The 21,701-nt window shown below is 40.9% G+C and overlaps 1 protein-coding gene across 9 annotated transcripts in view; it reads left to right on the forward strand.

Moving 5' to 3' along the window:
* Window positions 1-21,701, forward strand: part of PGM1 (phosphoglucomutase 1) — a 157,697-nt gene that overhangs the window by 19,748 nt on the left and 116,248 nt on the right. For 7 of the 9 annotated variants that reach the window (XR_012028200.1, XR_012028201.1, XR_012028199.1 and 4 more), the window contains exons 1-6: window positions 7,793-8,572; window positions 14,119-14,281; window positions 14,625-14,771; window positions 16,596-16,721; window positions 19,125-19,315; window positions 20,742-20,896. Coding sequence is in view for 5 of the 9 variants with exons in the window: in XM_072820565.1 (XP_072676666.1) it covers window positions 8,273-8,572; window positions 14,119-14,281; window positions 14,625-14,771; window positions 16,596-16,721; window positions 19,125-19,315; window positions 20,742-20,896 (1,082 nt within the window). In the remaining 4 variants the exon portion in view is untranslated. Of the gene's footprint in view, window positions 1-7,792; window positions 8,573-14,118; window positions 14,282-14,624; window positions 14,772-16,595; window positions 16,722-19,124; window positions 19,316-20,741; window positions 20,897-21,701 lie in introns of those variants that run through there. The other 2 variants (XR_012028202.1, XM_072820566.1) reach the window with 1 other exon arrangement.

Raw genomic sequence — 21,701 nt, forward strand, 5'->3', positions numbered from 1 at the left:
TTTTAGATTCAACCACATGAATTAAGAATGGCATTTGTGGAGATGGGGATTGCCTTCCTTACCTTCTCCCTCACCTCTGAGAATTCACAACTCTCTCTTGATGTTCCAGATTAGCACTTCTTACTTTTTTTTTTTTTTTTTTTGTAATGATTTGTCGACTTATTGCTTTCTCTTTAGACCAAAAGTTTCTTGACAACTTGAGTCTGTCCTCTTCCCATGATGCATGGTGTTTGGTGAAATGAATGCAGCAGTTTATGTAGTAACTGCTGGGTACGTGGGTGGATAAACAGATGGACAACAGACTGACCAATGCTAAAGGATGTATCTGCTCTGATGCAACCATTTTGGCTTTAATTTCAAAATATGCTCTAGGAGTCTTTTTTTTTTTTTTTTTTTAGGATCATTTATTTATTTATTCATGAGCAACAGAGAGAGAGAGGCAGAGGGAGAAGCAGGCTCCTTGCAGGGAGCCCAACGTGGGACTCAATCCTGGGTCTCCAGGATCACACCCTGGGCTGCAGGCAGCACTAAACCCCTGCACCACCAGGGCTGCCCTGCTCCAGGAGTCTTTGAGCCTGAGATTCTGTGCAACTCTGAGCCATCCAGCCCTTGGGATTCTTCAGACTTTGTACTTTCTTTATCATTTAATGTAATTTCTCCTTTTCTTTAAAGGACATTTCCTAACTCTGTTAAAACACATATACTCATAGATAGGTATGAAACACAGCTACATCGTTTCAGATTGATTCAAGGCAGTAATAAAGGCTAACACTTACGGAGGACTCACAAGGTGCTAAAACCAGCTATCCTATTCTTTATCTTTATTAACTCATCGTGTCTTTATACAACAAACCATGCAGTATGTACTGTTTTATTTCTTTCTTTAACTCTTTAAAGGATGCATTGTTTAAATTGAAGTAGGATTGACATGTAATATATTACTTTGAGGTGTACAGCATAATGATCTGCTTATTTGTATGTATTGCAAAATGATCACAGTAAGTCTAAGTAGGTGTTATTTTCAGGTCCCATTTTAAAGATGAGAAAGTAGGAGTACCAAGAAGTTAGATATTTTGCCCAAGATGACCCAACTAGTAAATGTTACTCTGCCTTTCACCTTGCTGTTGACTGGGGTTGCTCAAAGGGAGAAAGAGGACAACTTTCCTCTCTTCCTCTTCTTGCCTGGGTGGGACAGCAGATGGCTCAGAGCTGGCAAATGGGAGCCACACACCACTGAGCTCTGCTCAATGCTGGGAAGGGCTGCAGGTGGTGGCAAGTAATAGGAAGCTGGTCAGACTATGGTGAGTTGCCAGGAGGATTGCTCTAGAAGAAGTGTCTCCCAAAAGCCGATGGTAGAGTGGAAGCAGAGCCTCCCAGGAGCCTGAGATTGGAGGAAGCTTGGCAGCCAGTCCCTGTCTACCCGCTCAGTTTATCTCAGCTTTGTTTTCCTCTCTCTCTCTGTTGACTCGGTTGTCAGTGTAAGTTGGTGGGTTTCTGTGTGTGTGTGTGTGTATGTGCATGTGATCTTAGTTATAAAGTCATTTACTCAAATTCCTATGAACATTGCACATTTATAAATCAAATAGGCTTATATACTTCTAAAATTCTTTGTCTTACAAGCAAATCTTGAAAATATTCAAGTTGTTCCCGTATAATCTAATAATGATAACAGCAGATACTTTTTTAGGGCATCTTATACCGGCTCTGGTTTTAGAACTTTCTGTGTATTACCTCATTCAACCATAGCTGCACACAGCGAGTGAGCTAGGGGGTCTGTTATTCTTCCCATTTTTACAGATGAGGCCATGGACACACAAAGAGGCTAAATGACTTTTCCGAGGTCACACAGCTAGTGACCAGCAGAGCTGGGTTTCCAGCCCTATTCCCTGCAACACTACAGCAAATTATCTGCATCTGATGATTGAAACTTCAAACTGTGGATATGGTACAAAATTTTCTTGCATGTTCCAATGTTTATAATTTTGATAAAATTCTCTTACCTCCTTAAAATTGTAAGTCAAAATAGGTTACTTAACTACACATTATAAATTGGAAATGCAAGACTAATCTGTTAGATAAACTAATACCCCAGATTCTCCTAACATATTTAAAATACCAAATATACTTAGATTTTCTCCCAAACTTACTGCAAAAATATTAATGCTACAAGTCTGATTTATTTTATTATTTGTATACTATAAGTTTGATTTATTTCATGTGCATACTTAATTCTAAATCTGTGTCTAAATATGCCCTCTTCAAGGAGCATCTGGGTGGCATATTTGGTTGAATTTCCAGCTCTTGGTTTTAGCTCAGGTCGTGATCACACGGTCATGATCTCACAGTTGTGAGCTCAAGCCCTGCATCAGCTCCACACTCCACTCAGAGCCTACCTAAGACTCTTTTTTCCCTCTCCCCGTGCCTAACCCCCCATGCATGAGCATATGTGCATGCACTTGCTCTCCCTCTCTCAAATCAATCAATCTTTAAAAAAATGCCCTCTTCAAAAACCAGTCTCTCACCCCAAATAATTAAGGGTGACCTTTCCAATTGAATTGGGGTGACATTGTCAGCTGACTGAAGTGCGTGTTGACCAGAGATAGGGATATGAAACCACCCCTGTCCAGAACACAATGCCAGTAGGGAGTCTCAAGCAGCTTTTGTTCACAGACCACATTCCCTAATTCTCATGTCTAATGAATCCACAATCCCTACCCTCTTGAGGAGATTCATCTAACCTATTTTATGCTTGATCCTATTCTAAATTGTTTTCCAATTCTTTCCGTACATTGGGTCTACAAATCTTAGAGACGTCTAGATGATTCACAGTTGCATCCTGCATGTAGCATTCAGGTATTCTTACATATTATGTGACTGTCAGTCATAATTTATGGATATTCTCATGACATGTCTGTCCCTGGCCCACAGCTCCTGAGTTTACCTATCTTCCCAGTCCAAAGACTAACTGAATCAAATCTGTATACTTTTGAGTCCTAATTCTAGATACCTGGGAGGGAAAATATGATTGATCTAGTTTTGGTCAGGCATCCACTTCTGGTGATCATGGCCTGGCATCAGGGTCCTATAGTAGAACATGGCTAGGAGTCTACTCTTGTGTGGTGGGTAAGGGATAGTTCTCAGAGAAGAGAGGGGATAAATGGAAGGAAGATACTATGTGTAGAAGGAGTCAGAGGAAAGAGGCTGTTTGGGTGGTGTCTTCATGATGGAGGGGAAAATTCCAACAGGGCTCAGAGTAGCCAAGGACTCAGAGTTGAAGTCTTGTGCAGGAAGCCGGCAGAGGAGCAGCTCTGGGCAAGACCCCATTGATCAGGATTGTCAGAGCTGCCTCAGCTGAGGAAGGAATCTGTTTTTGCATCCTTGTTAATCTTTTTCTAGTCTCTCCTTCTCAAAGCTATTTGATGTACCACTGGCAGCCAATTCGTTTTCCAAAAACATACCAGTTTAGATTCCTTTTGCTTAAAAATTTCCATAGATTCCAGTGCCTACAAAAGAAACTTTAGCGTGGTTCATGAGATTTTGTCATCTTGCCCCAACTGTTTCTCCTGTCTCACCCCATTACTGTAACCTCTCAAGAGCCATAGGTCTGTTCATGTACCTCTGGGACAGGGCCGAGGCCACCACACGAGGGTGGCTTCTCTGACATAAACTTAAGAACAAAGGTCCATGCTCTTCTTTCTCTTCTCCACCTCCTGAATATGAAAAAAAAAATTCCTAATTTTATATCATTTTCTAGTTCACAAAGGCTTTCACAGACATTTGGTGAGGTCTTCATCACAAAAATTTTGTGAGGCAGATATTATCCCATTGTAGAGATAGGGAAATTGAGGATTGGAAAGGTGAGGGGGCTAACAGTTACTGACATTCTACTAGATGCCAGATGCAGCACTAAGTGTTTTCACATATGGCACCTGATTCAATTCGTGGAACAACCTTGAGAGCTGTCCCCATCTTACAGGCTTAGTTCAGTTAAGTAACTTGCTCAAGATTAAATTTATCATGCAGTTGAAAGTCAGAGATTTGTATCTGGCTTCTAAACATGTGGTCTTTGCATTATCTTGCAATGCCTAGCCTGGGCTAACATTTACTCTATGCTTCCATACTGTTGGTGGGAGAAGTGAATGTTTCCCATCCATTGGGTCACACACCTGAACCACTCAAGCAGGCACCCATAGCTGTCACAAGGGCAGGGCTTCAGGCTGGGGGTCTGATGATCTCTGCTGCTTTTGGCACAATTAATAGCTTTCATTCTAGTGCTTACCCCAGAGACAGGGTTAGCGGTCCCTTTCCCCATGCCTAGTACTGTGGCATCAGCTAAAGAACGTAGTTAGCTACCCAGTAAGTATTTACTGATGGAAAGAAAGCCAAAATGAATAAAGGATGGGCAAGCTTGCAGTTTCCATTGTGTTCTACTAGGGAGGTATCCGCAGCTCACAACAGGAGTTGGAAGTCTTTGTGAGGCCGGGAGCAAAGGGGTTCATAACTCTGCCATTGTGAAATTGATTGTACCCAAGACCAGTATGAAAGTTCCTTGTCTGAAGGGAGTAATCCTTAAATCCCCCATATGGTTTAAATGTAATTTGTGTCATTGTGAAGGAGTACTGGCAACGCAGGTGAATTCATTAGGCCAAATTGGGTTCGCTATGCTCGACAGTAACGTTTCCGAAGATGAAGTTCAACCTTTGCTGGAGAAGCTAAAACAGATGAGTTTCTTAATCGCTGCCCTACTTAGTCTGAACACTGTAGGAAGCTTCATGTTCTTACCGCCCCTTCTTTTTTACCACACTTCACAGCTCATCTAACATTGCTGCTTCTGGTCATATTTTTATATGGGGTTGAGTTCTACAGTGTCCATAAAATGATGGCTCAAGCCCATTTTTAGAATAGAAGCTTTTCTAGGGCAAGGGTTACATCTTTTTGCTTTAGTTTTGCATAATGACAGACACGGTGCCAGACATATATAGTTTCCGGCCGCGTTACTCTCTGTTCTGGGGTACAGAATTCTTTCCTGTGGAGGCTTGGAATCACTGTGCCCTTAAATTGCTGGGTATTTACTGACATGTGCCAGAGCCATGAGAGAGGGAATCTTCCCCAGTCCATGCCTCGCTGAAGAGGCTCATGCACAGGAAGGTAAGAAGGCCCACAATCCTGCCTAGATGTTTCCTGCAAGAAGGATGCAGTGGTTCAGCCACTGGGTTCACTTAGTGATCTGATTCTACAGGGTAGACACATGATCTCTTGATGCTCAGTGACTGCTATCTGTTTCCTTCTGTGTTAAACAGTTTTTAAAATATGAAGATGATCTACACAGGAGGTATATTTAAAAATCTTGAAATTAAGAGGCAAATAATAACCTCAAGATCGCATATCAGGTACCTAGAAGGTTCAGATTGGAAAAGCACCAGTATTACTAAATTTGCAATATTTCCTTCAAAACTACTTTGGAAAGCTGTTGTTTTTTAACTTTTAAGAATCAGAATAGTTACATTTGGAATACTTTCTGTATCAGTTTTTAGATGCATTAGAAACTGTTGCTCGGTCCAGGTTTAATTCTGGAAAAGTGCAGCTTTTTATAAACCTAGAGTGTAAAAAAATATTTTTAGAAACAAGTTATGGTTCGCACAAAAACACACTGGTAAGCAGAGGTGTTCTAGCTTGTGATGTGGCTACAGGCTTCAAGATAAAAAAGCAAGTATTTCCTATCCTTTGAAGCCAGATCTGTTGGATCTCATGCTGTGAACAAACCTACTTTTATGCTTATATATTTTTTGTACTGAACATCTATTTTGAATTTGCATGATTATACCTTGATTCTTCATAACTTCTCATTCTATGAAATTGATTTGCATTAACTATAAACAGTAAATAAAATCAATGCGCGGGCAAAAAACTAACAAAATGTTAACTCTCTTAGTTCCAGCTTCAGGAGGAGCTTCACTGAGAGAGTGGCAGACCAGCAGCAGAGAACATGCTGTAATGTGTGGGCAGAGAAGCTTCAGCTGGAGATGTTGGAGCACCCTTATGACCAACTGCCCCTCAGTCTACCCTGGGATTTCAAGAACTTGTTAAGAAAACTACCAATTATGTGGTTGGCTGCTCTGTTATTCCCAGTGAAAAGATTATTGGGTTGATACTTCATAAATCTTGATTATTAAATATGTCAAGACACATATGCTGGCCTAATTTGCAAACCTATCTAGAACCAGAGAAAACTTGGCACCAAACTTTAAAAAAAAAAAAAAGAATTAAAAAAAACCGTTTATTGTAAATAGCAAAACAGTGGGTATGTAAACTACTATTAAAACAGCAAGCTTCTCTGCTTATGTCTCTGCCTTGCTCTGTGTGTCTCTCATAAATAAATGAATACAATCTTTAAAAAAATAAATAAAACTGCAAGCTTAGTTCATAAATTAGTTTCTAAAGAATTTTATTTTTAAAAAGTAAATAAAGACCCCAAATAAATTATAAAAAGTGTCTTTTGGCCAACTGGTTTTTTCCTTAATAGATGTAGTCTTGTGAATTGTTTTAATGTTATGTCTCAGTCTTCCCTGCCCTTGGGCCAGTACCATTTGTCACTTGAAGGAGACCAGGCTTCCTTGCCAAGTGGCTGCTTTTGGCTCTTGGGCCTGTTCATTCAGCTGGTCCTGCACAGAGCAGCCCCCTAGTAAAAGAGCATTCTTGATTCAGAGAAGGTAGTCTGCTGCTCCCCATCCTGTTTGCTTTTGGACCTTGCTTAATGAGTTAGTCGAAAAATAGCCAGGTTTTGTTTATCAAGGGATTATTCATGTTTCACGTGAAAACCTGGACTCCCAGTGCAAGTCAGACTCTCTAAACATGTAGTGTAACTAGTCCTGGTTTACTTTTTAAGCATCCTTAACAAGTTCACCAAAACCTTGATAATGAAGTTTCTTAATTGTCAATTTCTGCTGAACTACATACAAAAGACACATGTATGCATTTAAATAGATCATTAATGAAATCTGAGGGACCAAATGGAGGTTGGATGTTAAATTTATTCAGGTAGAATGTCTTAAGAACATCTTAGGTTTAGTCCAAATGCATAGGACTTAATCTGTTTCACTAAAAATATTTTCTTAAAAGCCAAGTCTATTTAAAACTGAGAAAATGAGGGGTGCCTGGATGGCTCGGTGGTTGAACGTCTGCCTTCGACTCAGGTGTTCCCGGGGTCCTGAGATCAAGTACTTCATCGAGCTCCCCACACGGAGCCTGCTTCTCTCTCTCTGCCTATGTCTCTGCCTCTCTCTCTGTCTCCCATGTATAAATGAATGAATGAATGAATAAGATTGAGAAAACAAAAACAAAATTTAATCTTAAGTTTGTATTATTTTTCCAGATAATAACTTGATCAAACCTCGTGCACTTAAAATACTTTTTTCCCCTCCCTGTGTTGCTTACATTTTCAAGGATTTGGTGTATCTCCATTCCCACATTTCCTTAAGTTCCAGGGACTGACCAAGCTGTTGATCATTCAGGGCGTATTTGTAGATATCGGTTCTTCTAGAGCTGAATTACTGTTTTGTTAAATCCTTGGTGGGCAATGAATAAATCGGTTCTGTTGGATGACTTCCTTCCAACTGGAATTGCATGTGGCTTGTAAAAAAAATTACTTGGGTATCAAAATAATGGTGATATAAGGAAACCAGAGGTAACTGAGATCCCTCACTTCCATTTTAAGATTGACCTTTAACTTGCTAGATGGCATGGGCCAACTGTAGCAGCAGATGGCCTTCTCAGTGATGAGTACCCAGAGAGGCTCTGCTCTAAGGGGTGTTGGGAGCAGAGGGAGCCACACCAGGGTGTCCTGTTCAGGAGCCTGTTTCTCGGGACTGCACTTGCTGCATCTTTGCCTGGGCTCTGAGAGTGGAGTCTGGCAGGCATCCGGTGTTTGTGACTAAAGTCTGCCACATGCAGTATCCTTTGGAGCTATCTAACGGGGAGATGAGGCAAAAATAATTGAAGGGTATTTGGTGCGGTTATGTGGGCAGAAGTGTCTTCACCAAAACAACTCTGAAGATGTGGTGTGGGTGTGGGTGGGCGTGTGGCCCGTAACTTTTCACAAGGGGTGACGACAGCAAGGAATTAACCCAGCTTCCTCGTTGAGAGTGATCGTCCAGGCGCGACCTCTATTTTAGTTACTCAGATGACACTGTTGCAGCTTCAGATCGGACAAACTATTTTGAGGACCCTTGACTGCTCTCTGGACACCCGCTGAGCCAAGTGGTGAAAATGAAAGATGAGTGATTTTGATGAATGGATTTCTGGGAAATACAGAAAAATGGAAGAAGGGCCTCTCCCCCTGTTGACTTTTGCTACTGCTCCCTACTACGACCAGAAACCAGGAACTAGTGGATTACGGAAGAAAACCTATTGTTTTGAGGCGAAGCCATGTTATCTGGAGAATTTCATCCAAAGTCTGTTCTTTTCCATAGACCTTAAGGATCGCCAGGGATCCTCAATGGTGGTTGGTGGAGATGGGCGGTATTTTAATAAATCGGCGATAGAAACAATAGTGCAGATGGCAGCCGCCAATGGGGTTGGTATACGATAATTATTGTTACGTATCTGGCTCTCCACATATGTTTCTTTCTTCATTTTGCAGAAATATACAAAAGTACAAAGATTAGTATGTTGTTTACACTTCAGTTCTACTAACATCCAGTTAGCGTTTTGTTGTGACTTCAGAGAACATATATTGTGATATTACTCCTGAAATTACATTAGTCACATTAGGGTATAGGAATGTAAATTCGGCTCCTTATGTGTTGTACTTTTTGCCTTTTGCTTGAAAAAAATACCTGTTGCTTTTGAGACATTTAAAGCACACCCCCAGCCTTCAGCTGTCTTATCTACATTCTAACCTAGTCCCCAGGGGTACCCTATCCTGTGTAAGAAGGCTCTAATGAGTGGTGGAGAGAGAAGGATTTTGTTTTCTTTCAATGGCTTCCTTGTTGAAGTTCAGTCATTTGTCAAACAGGAGAACAAAAGCCAGGGCATGCTGTTGTTTGTGGATCCTGGTAGTCATGCAGAAATGCCAGGAGGGAATTGGAAAATGTTAGGTGTAAGCCTACCAAGAGGACCTGTTACAGGGGAACCTGCTTATAATGACCTTGGACACAAAGAAGCCCTGTGTGCGGTGAATTTGTGCAGTAGGGTAGAGTTAATAACTCCTGTAAGACTATAATATAAGGAGGCTCTGCTAGGAGCTCTGCATTGTGAAAAACTGCATTGGCTGAATTAGCCAAATCAGAAGGAATCTTGCACCAGTCTCAAGGATTTGCAGGAAGGTAGACATCAGGACATTCTGTTTTGGCTCTGCAGATTCCTCCATGGCACCAAAAACATATTTTTAGTGTTTTCGATTATACTTAGCAATAATTTGGAGCACACGGTCCCTCAGAATTTTTAAAAATTTAGCATGGCAACCAAGTGTGTTGGGCATTCATTATCAGTCTATTTTAATAATATGCCAAGCAGGTGTGATTGCAAAACCCAAATTAAAAACAAAAACAAAAACACACCACCAAATTAAATTTTAAAATGTTTGTAGATCCTATTGTTTATAATGCAAAGTTTCCTTCCTACCCCATTGTGGAATCTGAATGCCTCTCATGTAAAAATTGCTGATAAAGCACTCAAATATGAAATTATTATGAAGCATACACATTTTTAAGATAAAATGTGACATGCTATAAATTTTACCTTTGAGGAGAGCTGCAAAGGGAATGGTATTAAGATGCTTTTAATCTTGAGAGAAAGAACGAAAGGAACATTATTTCTTCGCATATATCTAGATCGTTGAGTGGATCTGGTACACTGTCCCCTTTGCTGTGATATATTTGGCTTCATTTCATTTTTGTATGAAGCTGAAGGATGTGGAAGAGGTGGTAGGAATGTGTAATTTAGGCAGACCCTATAGACTTGCTCAGATTTACGATCTGAAGGTTTGCTAAATAATACATTTAAGTGATAATAATTGACTAAATATGGTAACTGCCTATTTGTTAGAGCTGTGGCAGCCAAGCAATATTTTCAAATCTTCTCAAGGGCATTCTTTATTAAAAATAGTGTTGCATTTAAAGCAGTCATGCAACCAAACTGAATTATGTAAAACATTTATTAGAGGGCCAATAAAGCACTTTAATCTAAAGCCTATCAAATCCTAGATGGTCTGATTCCTTCTTTTCCTAACATATCCTCAGTTCTGACTATTTTCACATCCCTTTGCTTGTGGACAGAGCTCTAGGGAGGAAATGTAAAGGAAAGAAAATTCATTGCCACAGATTTTGGGAGAAGTCAGTGTTTTTTCCTCACCCCTGTCAATACCCACTCTACACTTAAGCTGATTCTTGGAAGGCTTTTCAGCCTAGTGAGCTAAATGAAGATCATTTCATTTTTTTTCTTTTTATTACACTTTTATCTGGGGCACTTATAGATCGTGGAACATAATTTGCCCTTATTAGGAGTTTCCCCTTTGTTTTTATTTGCATAGAGCTGTCTGCATTTACAGGAATTTTTTTTTTTACATGATGCTTCTGTGAGCTAAGAAGTACAGGACATTTTAATGTACAAAATTAGACGTTAGTGGGGCCCTGTATATAATACTGATATCTCATTTTGGTCCCCAGAACTTTAAACTTAGAGATATGTTTAGAAATAAGAATATGTATGTATGACTAGCAGGGCAAGAAAATGGAACTTATTTTTTTGTGAAATATAAGAAAACACCAGGCCCTATTTATTTACTTACTTATTTATTTATTTATTTATTTATTATTTTTTTACCAGGCCCTACTTTTTAAAAGGAAATTTAGTTTGCTCTCTGTTGTGTTTGAGTACAAAATGGCGGGTAAACAGTGAGGTATCCTTTCTGGTAGTGTGAATTATGTCACTTGGGAAAGAGGGGTGGGAGGAGAAAGGAAAAGACAGTTTGATGGACTTTCAGTACTGGGTAGAAGGAGTTATCTGTGAGTTGGTAGACACTTGGGAGACAAGGAAGGATTTTTCTTTTTTAAAATTATTTTTTTGTGTGGTGAGCTATACATAAAATTTTAGCAAGTCAACCATTTTTAAGTGTGCACTTATGTGGTATTGATTACACTCACCATATTCTGGAACTGTCACCATAATCCATTTCCACAGCTTTTTTCTCATCCCATCTGAAACTCTCTCTACTCACTAAACAGTAACTTCCCATTTTTCCTTCCCCACCCCCTGGCAACCTCTGTTCTACTTTCCGCCCTTGAATTTGCCTCTTCTATGTGCCTCATGTAAATGGAATCCTATAATACTTATCCTTATGTGTCTGGCTTATTTTACCTAGGTATTGTTTTCAATGTTTATTTATGTTGTAGCATGTATCAGAATTGCATTCCTTTTTTAAGGTTGAATAATATTCTGTGTGTATACCATATTTTGTTTGTGCATTCACCTGTTGATGGACCTCTGGCTATTGTGAATAATTCTGCTATGAATTTGGGTATACAAGTTACCTCTTTGAGTCCCTGCTTTCTTTTGTGTCTATAGCTAGAAATGGAAAATCTGTATCGTATAGTACAGGAAAGGTTTTTGAGTAGAGGAGAGACACAGAAGTATGGTTTAAAAAGATGAACTAGGTGGGCCTGAGTTGGAAGGCTGGATTCAGCCAGGGTAGAATAAGGGAGATACAGGTGGAAGAGAGAAAGGGGAGCCTGAGTCAGGAGCTGTGGCAGTGCTCCAGACATTGTTAAGGGAAGGAGGGTAGTAGAGTAATATCTCCTCGATATCGGGTTGAGGATTAATATTCCCAAGTGGGATTCACAGGAGAGAGTCTTCTTTGAGAGTAGAGACTTGGATTAGCTGTTACCTCTTCTTAGGCTGAAGAGAAGGAAGGTACCATGGACTTCCTTGCTCTGGTCTCTTGACTTTCTTATTCTTACTCCCAATATACTCCCCTTGTTCTTGGACCATTACTGACTGCAGATTTCACCATAATGAATGGTAGAGTAAGAGGTGACTCGGGTGGTGCAGCTTAATATTCATTCGTCAGTCTCCCTTTCCATACCAAATACATATAAAATCCGAGTACATGTCAGTATGCCTGATGTGCAAGTACAATTTCCAGATAACTCCATCCCACTCTGGCTAATTAAATTGCCATCCTTAATTAAGCTCCTCCTACTGTTCAACCATATACTTTCACTCTTATCAAAACCACACCCAGAAACTGCTGGAAGGATGAGATGTTACTGTTCCCACTGTATTGAGTTAGTGGCCATCGCTGGCTACTAATTTGCCACGTGACCTTGCCCTGTCATCTCTCCCAGTGCCTCCCATATCAACTTTCCATAAACACTTATTATTGCTTTTGGATGGATGCAAGAATAGACAAATGAGCAGCATCATAACTTTGGACTTCAGCTTCTTCATCTACAAGACAGTATGAGGGAGCAGCTATGAGAATGAATCAAAATGCCATGGGTTTTAGAAAGCAATCTGTGGCTCAGGGATAATCATTAATCTTGATTTCACACCATCCACAGGTCCCTCTAGTCTATAGAGGAGCCTCAGTATAGTATCTACCCTGGTCATCACCACTTCCTTACAGAGACAAGGCATAACAAATGTATTAGTCTAACAAACACTGTTCTGAGATGGACAAATGAAAGCCAAGAAGCAACTGAAATGAGCTGGCTGCTTTCTGGGAGGTGGTCGACAGCTGAAGGGTTGATGATAAGACAGACAAGCTTTCAGTGACTTGTAGGGGGGCAAAGGTAACAGTCCCAGGAAAGCTTTCCCAGGGAATCCAAGTATCATCGATACATTTTCTACCATAAGTTATTTCTTCAAGCATGTTTATCTGGGCTGGGTAAAAAGAAATAACAACCAGAAAAGTTTAAAACATTCCTGTCCCTTTCTTCTCTCAAAACGGAGAATGGAATGAGGGCACAAACTCCTAGTTTTATGAATCTTTTTATGCAGTAGTTAGGTTTTCTCCAAGCATGTTAAGGGAACTGATGGAACTTCATCTTTTTCAACTTGGGTCATGTTGAAACAAATATAAATTATATTTTAGTGAAGGAGGATTTAGGAGCTGTGCTGATAGCATCTTTGAGCGATATGGGAAGATGAGTTAATAACACAGCAAACTACCACCTGTAGCCCTTTTCTGTGGGCGGTTCTGACTGGTTTAATCAGGAATAACTGCCAGCATCTTCTGCCTTAGGCCCGGCAGGTTACCCAGGTACACCCACACACGGGTCGGTATGTCCTGCTTTGAGGAAGCCACCATATCAACATCCAGGCTTGGCCAGAAAGATGAGTTTATGAGGTGCATTTTGTAAAACTCTTCATATAAAGTTTGCCCTTTTTACTTTTTAAGAAAATTTTTTTTAATTTTTTTTATTTTTTTAAAGATTTATTTATTTATTCATTCAGAGAGAGCGAAGAGAGAGGCAGAGACACAGACAGAGGGAGAAGCAGGCTCCATGCAGGAAGCCCAATGTGGGACTCGATCCTGGGTCTCCAGGATCACACCCCAGGCTGCAGGCGGCACTAAACCGCTGCGCCACCCGGGCTGCCCAGAAAATTTTAATTTACATAAAGCCTTCTCTTTGTGTAGAATCCCTTTAACTAGCTAAACTTATATCCTCTCCCTCAATGTAGTTTAAAAGTATGATTGAATTGGATAAAAATGTGGGTTTTCTAACAATTTTTCTTTTTTTTTTCTTCTAACAATTTTTCAGCGAAAATTATGAACCTGTTCTGGAAAGACTCTTTCAAATACTCTGTGTTTTCTTGCCAGAGCCTTAGAGCTCCCCCAGACCATACACTATTTTAAAACTACAGAGTCCCAAAACACTATCTAAAGGAATGGCTTTGTGTGAAGGAATGACTTTGTTCAGCAATGCTGATTCTATTTAATAATAATAATATTCTACTTCATAATAAGATAATAATAACCCAAAATAAAGATGTTTGTTAAAGAACACCTTTTCTGGTTCAATACTATTTCTTTGTCCATCTGCATGTTGTTCTGGTGTTTTTTGTGCAGTAGCTCTGAATTTATCGATGTTAGTGTGTGTTCTGAATTTCTTCTCTTAGATTGGTCGCTTGGTTATTGGGCAGAATGGAATCCTCTCTACCCCTGCTGTATCCTGCATCATTAGAAAGATCAAAGCCATTGGTGGGATAATTTTGACAGCCAGCCACAACCCAGGAGGGCCCAATGGAGATTTCGGAATCAAATTTAATATTTCCAATGGAGGTGAGTTTGCTGTCATTTTGAGGATAGTCAATTTATGTTCATTAGGATAAACTAATAACTGAAGCCTTGGAAGGCCAGGGTTCTGGTTCTGATCCTTAGCAAAGGAGTTCTTTGTTTCCTTTCAGTGAAAGTAGAATGCTTCTTATTCTGCTGTACCTGAATTTGAGAAGCCATGCACGAATGCTCATTAACATGATATTTTCTTCTAGAAAATTTTGATACTTTGCTGCCTAAATGATGGAATGGCAAATGTACTGGTGAAAAGGAATTGACAAGCTCTGTGTTCTTTGCATTTTTGAGTCAGCTCCACAAAGTGACCCACGGTTCACTGTTTGATTCCCAGGTCCCGCTCCAGAAGCAATAACCGATAAAATCTTCCAAATCAGCAAGACAATCGAAGAATATGCAATTTGCCCTGACCTGAAAGTAGACCTTGGAGTTCTGGGAAAGCAGCAGTTTGACCTGGAAAACAAGTTCAAACCATTCACAGGCACGTTGACTTTCCTGCCTCTGCTCACTCTAGTTCCAGCTTCAACAGTTTGCCTTCCAAGGTTTTAATAAAATGGGTCTTCAGTTTTGGAAAGATCGTGGTCACTAACCTCTGCATGCCTTCATTAGCAGCTCTGCGATTTGGTATGGGAATCCAGAGACCTGGGCTCTCTGGCCCCTGCTGGGTATCAGCCCTGTGACTTTGGATAAATCTTTTCCAACTTTCTTGGCCTTGGCTTCCATAGCCAAAAAATGCAGAGCCTTGACCAGAAGACCTATAAGATGACCTTCATAGCTAACTTTTATTGAGCTTTTATTGCATCCTGAGCTCTTAACATGCATTATCCTGCTTTATTCTTGCAGAGCCCTTGTGAGGGCAGCACTGTCTCAATTCAGTGTTTCCAGATGAGGAAACAAAGGTTGGGAGAGGTTACACGACCGGCTCAAGATCCCATAGTCAGTGAGTGGTAACCAGATTCAGACTCAGGTGTGAATGGTTCCGAAGACTGGGCTTTGAATCTTTATTTTTCCTGCCTTAAAACTCACTAAAGTCAAAATAAGCCTTCTTGGGGGCTAAATTGAAACTCCCTACATAGGAAACTGTGGTAGACATTTTGTGGTTGAGTGCCAAGGTATTAACGGTAACTGATGGAGTAAATGTTTATAACATTGTTCACGAGGATGAGATGGTTAGTAATGGGACTTGCGTTTGGACTGTTCCAACATGTACTCATTCCTCCGGATTGCAATTTGATGGAATGGAATGCATTTTTTTGTTTGAACCTACACATCAAGAGCTGGCAGTTGCACCCTACCAAAGATAAACTAGCACCTTGGTATACCTTGAAGACATTCTTACAGTTTAGAAAACACCAGTAGAGAATTGCTTAAACTCTTAATGTTTTGAAAATGTTCAGACCCCTGCACGTCTTACCAGAGCAATACTAAGTTCTTATATTTGTTTTATTCCTTCAGCAGTGCATGTGAAAAGTGGTTTATTAAAAAATTTTTTCCCTGCTTTTTTTTTTTTTACCATTAAGTCCTATGGCAATTGGCCTAGAAAAAGGAAAGAAAAGTGAGCATTACGTTTTCTGTTATTTGTGACACCAAAATATGCTTCTTACGGTAATAGGCGAGGAGTGAGTGTAGCAGCAGAGCAGAGTTTACAGTCAGGCAAAGCTCTGTCAAAAACCCAAAGTGTGCCCCATCCCAGCTGTGTGGGCAAGTTACTTAACCTTTCAGACTCAGCTTTCTTGTCTATAAAATAAGACTAATAACATTTACCTCTCAGGAATATTGTTAGTATTGAAAAAAGAGATCATGTAACAGCCCGGGTATATTGGAGCTACTTGATAATTATCCATTTATTTATTTATTCATGAGAGGCAGAGAGAGAGAGGCAGAGACACAGGCAGAGGGAGAAGCAGGCTCCATGCAGGGAACCCAATGTGGGACTCGATCCTGGGACTCCAGGATCATACCCTGAGCCAAAGGCAGACACTCAACTGCTGAGCCACCCAGATGTCCTGATAATTATCCATTTAAAATAACTATTGTGGGTTTACAGAAATATAATCATTTCAGGATATAATATTTCTTTTTTTAAAAAAAATTTTTTGAGGCAAGGAGAGGGAGAGAAGCCTAAGCATGCTCTATGCTCAGCACAGAGCCTGACACAGGGCTCAATCTCACTACCCTGAGATCATGACCTGAGAGCTGAAATTAAGAGTTGGATGCTTAGCAGACCGAGCCACCCAGGTGCCCTGAGGATAATATTTCTTAATGTGTTTAGTTCCCGTGTTTTAATGTTGCTTTATTCTCACAGTGGAAATTGTGGATTCAGTGGAGGCTTATGCTACAATGCTGAGAAACATCTTTGATTTCAATGCACTGAAAGAACTGCTTTCTGGTCCAAACCGACTAAAGATCCGTATAGATGCCATGCATGGAGGTATGGAGCCATTTTCCTTTCTTTCCTTTCTCTCAGAGATATGAAGCTGCTCTCTACTTTGTATATCATAATGCTTTAACATGCCTTTTCTCAAGACTCTCTGTGGCATGGGTTTCTAAATGGTGATTTTGCAACCATATCAGAGCATTATTCACATAGATAAACATCTAATTGTTGGCAGCAAAAACGGTAGAGGCGTTCCTCATGGTAAAGTAGGGCTGCGAAGATCAGAGTTTCCACATTAAGCATCAGGTTTTGAGTGTAACTGTTTCTGTGGATGCTTCCTCCCCCTCAGAAGATACCTTACATTCTTCCTAAACACCCCCATCTCTTCCAAGGGGGTGGGTGTCATTTGCTAGATGAGGTAAAAATGCTCCTGAGTCCCATACCCCACTCAGCTGCCCCCACATGTGCCTTTTCTTAGAAGAGCAGAGCTTACAAGAGCAAGCTGAGGATTAAATTCAGGAACAACAGTTGGGTGTCTCTCCCTCTTCTTCCTCTGTGGGTGTGTGGCTGGGTCAGCTGAGACAGCAGCCATCACTGTGAACCGGAACCATGAGGCTTTCTCACATGGAAGAACACGGGCATTCCCCAGCACTGAGGTGGTTTATTTGTTTTGTAATAAATTTAGAATCTTAGAGTCGTTGAGCGGGAAGGATTCTCCCTAACTTTGGAATCTAGCTGCCTGCCTAGTTGGGAAGACTTTCTCTCTGTAATTGAACCCTTTTGATGGTGCTATTCAGAGCCTCCTATTATACTGCAAAACCACAATTAGAAAACCTTCTTCCCATAGGCTGAAATCTTCCATCCCTGAACCTCACCTTTGGGTCCACAGTTGCCTCTGGAGTCCCACAGGATGAGTCTACTTCCTTACTTAGACGATACGATTTGTCATTTCGAACTATTCAACAGGCATGTGTTGAGCACTCTACTACATATGCGCATGGCAGGCAGGCAGGGACTCACACGATGCTTGGGGAGATGAGATAATGTCGAAAAACCACTGCCAGGCCAACAAAATGAGGGTTCGATAGAATTTCAAGTATTCTCTTTGTGGTGTGGAAGAAGACATAGCTTGACTAGCAGTATTAAGAAAGGCTTCCTGGAAGAACTTGGCAACCAACTCAGCTTTTATGAAAGAAAGATCTAGGATAGGGTGGTCATTTACAGCTGAGGCAACAGTTGCCACAAAGCCGTGAAGTCGTAAGACATATTATGGTAGGGAATGAGAATGGCTTAAGAATGGACTTTGTTAACTAACTAGAATGTAAATAAAAACTTGAAATGAAAAAGCAAAAAGAGTGGGCTTGTGATAGGCTGTGGGGTAGGAGAAGCTGGTCATGAAGTAGACTTTGTTCTTCAGGCCTTTCAGGAGTTCCTCTAATGCCTCAGTTTCCATATCCTTCATAGCCCTGGCTGTTCTGACCTTATCCCATGGTGTGTCCATAGCCTCCTTCACATGTGGCCCCTAACTGGAGATGCATATTCTATACTGCTCTGAGCTCTGTGGCCTACACTGGTGTCAGTACCTGCCTTGATGAAAACACATTCTCAGCATTTTAGAGATGAATGTTCTCGGTAATTGTATTGAATGTCGCCATAAACGTTATATGACTGGTTTTTCCTGATGTTCGTAGTTCTTCCTTTTTGTTTATGGTTTGTGTTTTTAACGAGTTTGTCTGATAGCTGGGTACAGTGGGAAGATTAGGGCTCAAAATCCCAGCTCCCACTCCTACTGGATTTGACAATTTGGGCACATGGCTTCAACTCAGACCGGTTTTCTTATCTATAAAGTAGAGGTGATAATCATAATGCAAACATTTATAACATACGTACCAGGTACTGTTCTCAGGGCTTCCTATCTATTAACTCACTGAATCCTCACAGCAACCCTGTTAGGTTGTGAGCCAGTACTCTGTTAGCTACTATTATTATCCTCATTTTGCAGATAGGGCAGTTGGGGACCTAGAGAGATTAAATAACTTTCCCAAAGTTGTATGGCTAGTGATGAACCGAGCTGGGGTTTGAACCCAGACACTCTGATTCCAGAGTCCAAGCTTGTAAGCACTCAGCCCTACCACATTGTGAGGGCTTTGAAGGTGAAAATGGTTACCAAGCACATGGCATAGGTATGCAGTAGGTCCTTCAAAGAAGTTAGCTCCCGTCCCTTCCCCTATGCGCTGTCCTCAACTAGCCCTACCTTTTCCAACCGAACCTCTCATTATTCCTTTTGCTAAATCCTTCTGCCTGACTTACTTCTCCACCAGTCCCTGTATAGAGGTTTCATGTTCTCATGGTAATTCATGCCATTCTCCTTAGAATGCCTCCACCTCCTCCCCTGATCCCGATGTGCTTTATTTAATAAGTCATATTTTCTGATTCTTCATTTTACATTTTCCATAGTTGTGGGACCATACGTGAAGAAAATCCTCTGCGAAGAGCTAGGCGCCCCTGCAAACTCAGCAGTTAATTGTGTCCCTCTGGAGGACTTTGGAGGCCACCACCCTGACCCCAATCTTACCTATGCTGCTGACCTGGTGGAGACCATGAAAACAGGAGAACACGACTTTGGGGCTGCCTTTGATGGAGATGGGGTGGGTGCACGTGAGTTTAAGTGAACTATGATTATAGACCAGGCCTGGTCCTTCAAAGTGGGAAAAAGCAGGCTGCTTCTGTTGGGCCCTGTGGACTTCATGAGTGAGTGACAGTCAGGGCTAAGTTATTAGAAGACTCTCTTGAACAGGAATGAGTCCTTGAAATCTATCCCATGTGTTTAGTTTTAGACATTCATGTTTTCTTTTTTTTTTTTTTAATAAATTTTAAAAAAGATTTTATTTATTCATGAGAGATACAAAGAGAAAGAGGCAGAGACACAGACAGAGGGAGAAGCAGGCTCCATGCAGGGAGCCCGACGTGGGACTCGATCCCGGGCCTCCAGGATCACGCCCTGGGCTGAAGGCGGCGCTAAACCGCTGAGCCACCTGGGCTGCCCTAGACATTCATGTTTTCTAAGAGTGGCAGGGTGATCAGGGCTCAGTTGTGATATGATGACTGGTGTGCTTCATGAGCTGGTCACGTTCTAGAAATCCATCCTAGGTTTATTCAACCCCTGGAAAAGGTTTTGGCATTATAATATAACCATTTGTTCATTCACCTTAGCTAAATGATAAAACTATAATGAGAGAATTAACCTTTTATTCTTTCTCTACAATTAGTATCTTTATAATAAACAGGCTGTTTTATTTACACTGGGGACTATAAAACAGACAAGGAAGAGATGTATTTTAGTTAGGTTTATATCCTTGGTACTTAGAGATGGTATACTTAGCTGAAAAAAATTTTTGTTGCTCTGTTCCTTAAATTCAGCTAGAACCCATTATTTCTTAAAAATTTAACTTTCCAATATCAAAATTTTCAGAATCTTTCTGAAGCAGTGCATGATGGGAGTTTTCCTCCATACTCTGAGTTACTTGAGTACTTCCTGTATACCAGGCACCAAGGAAGCAGTGATGGTGGCAGCATGTTTTGCTGGTTTCTGCATCAAAATGAAGGGGTCATAATTTAGGAGCCCTTTCTTGAAGAAATCTGCTTTGTCCCTTGAAAGATGCCTGGTAGACTCACCAAACTATGTGAATAGCCAACATTTCCTTTCTTATTTCAATTTCTTCTCTCCTCTGGGAGAGAGGTGATTGATTCCAGAGTTTGGAAAAGGTCTGGGAGGTTAAAGTCAGCTGGCCTCTGGAGGAAGAACAGAGTTTTCGGTTCAGAAGGAGTTTCAATTCACTTTAATTGAAAACAGTTTTAGATTTTTGGCATGGGGATGCCTTGGGCACCGTGGTACTATACAGATCCATTAGAAACAAAGTCCAGTGTTTAGAACCCAGTATGAATAAAAGCATCCGTTTTAAAGTTTATCATTTAAAATTCTATAACCCCTCCCCTGCCCCAATGTAAGATAGTTTGTTTTTTTTCAGCAGTTTTATTAAAAGCTCTTCCTTTGAATTCCCCCTTCTCCCAAAGGATCGAAACATGATTCTTGGCAAGCATGGTTTCTTTGTGAACCCTTCAGACTCCGTGGCTGTCATTGCTGCCAACATCTTCAGCATTCCATATTTCCAGCAAACTGGGGTCCGAGGCTTTGCCCGCAGTATGCCTACCAGTGGGGCCCTGGACAGGTAAGTCTCTCAATTCCCTTGCCTCACCAGGCTCTTCTCTATGTTAAGAACATTCTTCTTCCCCTTGCAGCTAGAGCATCTGAGGTATAGTATATGCGAAATGTTTATTGTATTACAAATTTTTATTGAAGTATAATCAATATACAGTGTTTTATTAGTTTCAGGCGTATAATATATTGATTCGGCAATTCTATGTATTGCTTGGTACTCACCACAATAAATGGAGTCCCCATCTTATGGTTACGCATAACCATATGATGTTATTGCAATATGTCTGACTATAGTCCCAATACTGTGCTTTTCATGTCTGTGACTTGTACTTCTTAATCCACATCTCCTATTTCAGCATCCCCCACCCACCTCCCCTCTGGCAGCCGCTCATTTGTTCTTTGTATTTAAGAGTCTGTTTGTGCGTTTGTTTTGCTTTTTATATTCCACATATTAGTGTTTAGTTTATGAAGAGTGGGTGGGTTTATTTCTGGGTTAGATGTCCCCTCCCCATGCTTCCTTATGACCCTGCACTTCTCCCATTCCAGCACTTACCACACTGTTCTGATAGCTTGTTTGCTTAACTGTCTGTTCTGCTAGACTGTAAACTTCTACAGAGCAAAGACTATCTTATTTATTCATTTATATCCCATAGTGTGCCTGGTACGTAGTAGGACACACACTCAACACACCTTTAAAAAGTGAACAATTAGGGCAGCCCGGGTGGCTCAGCAGTTTAGCGGCACCTTCAGCTCAGGGTATGATCCTGGAGACCTGGGATCGAGTCCCATGTCCGGCTTCCTGCATGGAGTCTGCT

The sequence above is a fragment of the Canis lupus genome, chromosome 3, assembly GCF_048164855.1.
Source record: "Canis lupus baileyi chromosome 3, mCanLup2.hap1, whole genome shotgun sequence".
Taxonomy (NCBI): Eukaryota; Metazoa; Chordata; class Mammalia; order Carnivora; family Canidae; genus Canis; species Canis lupus.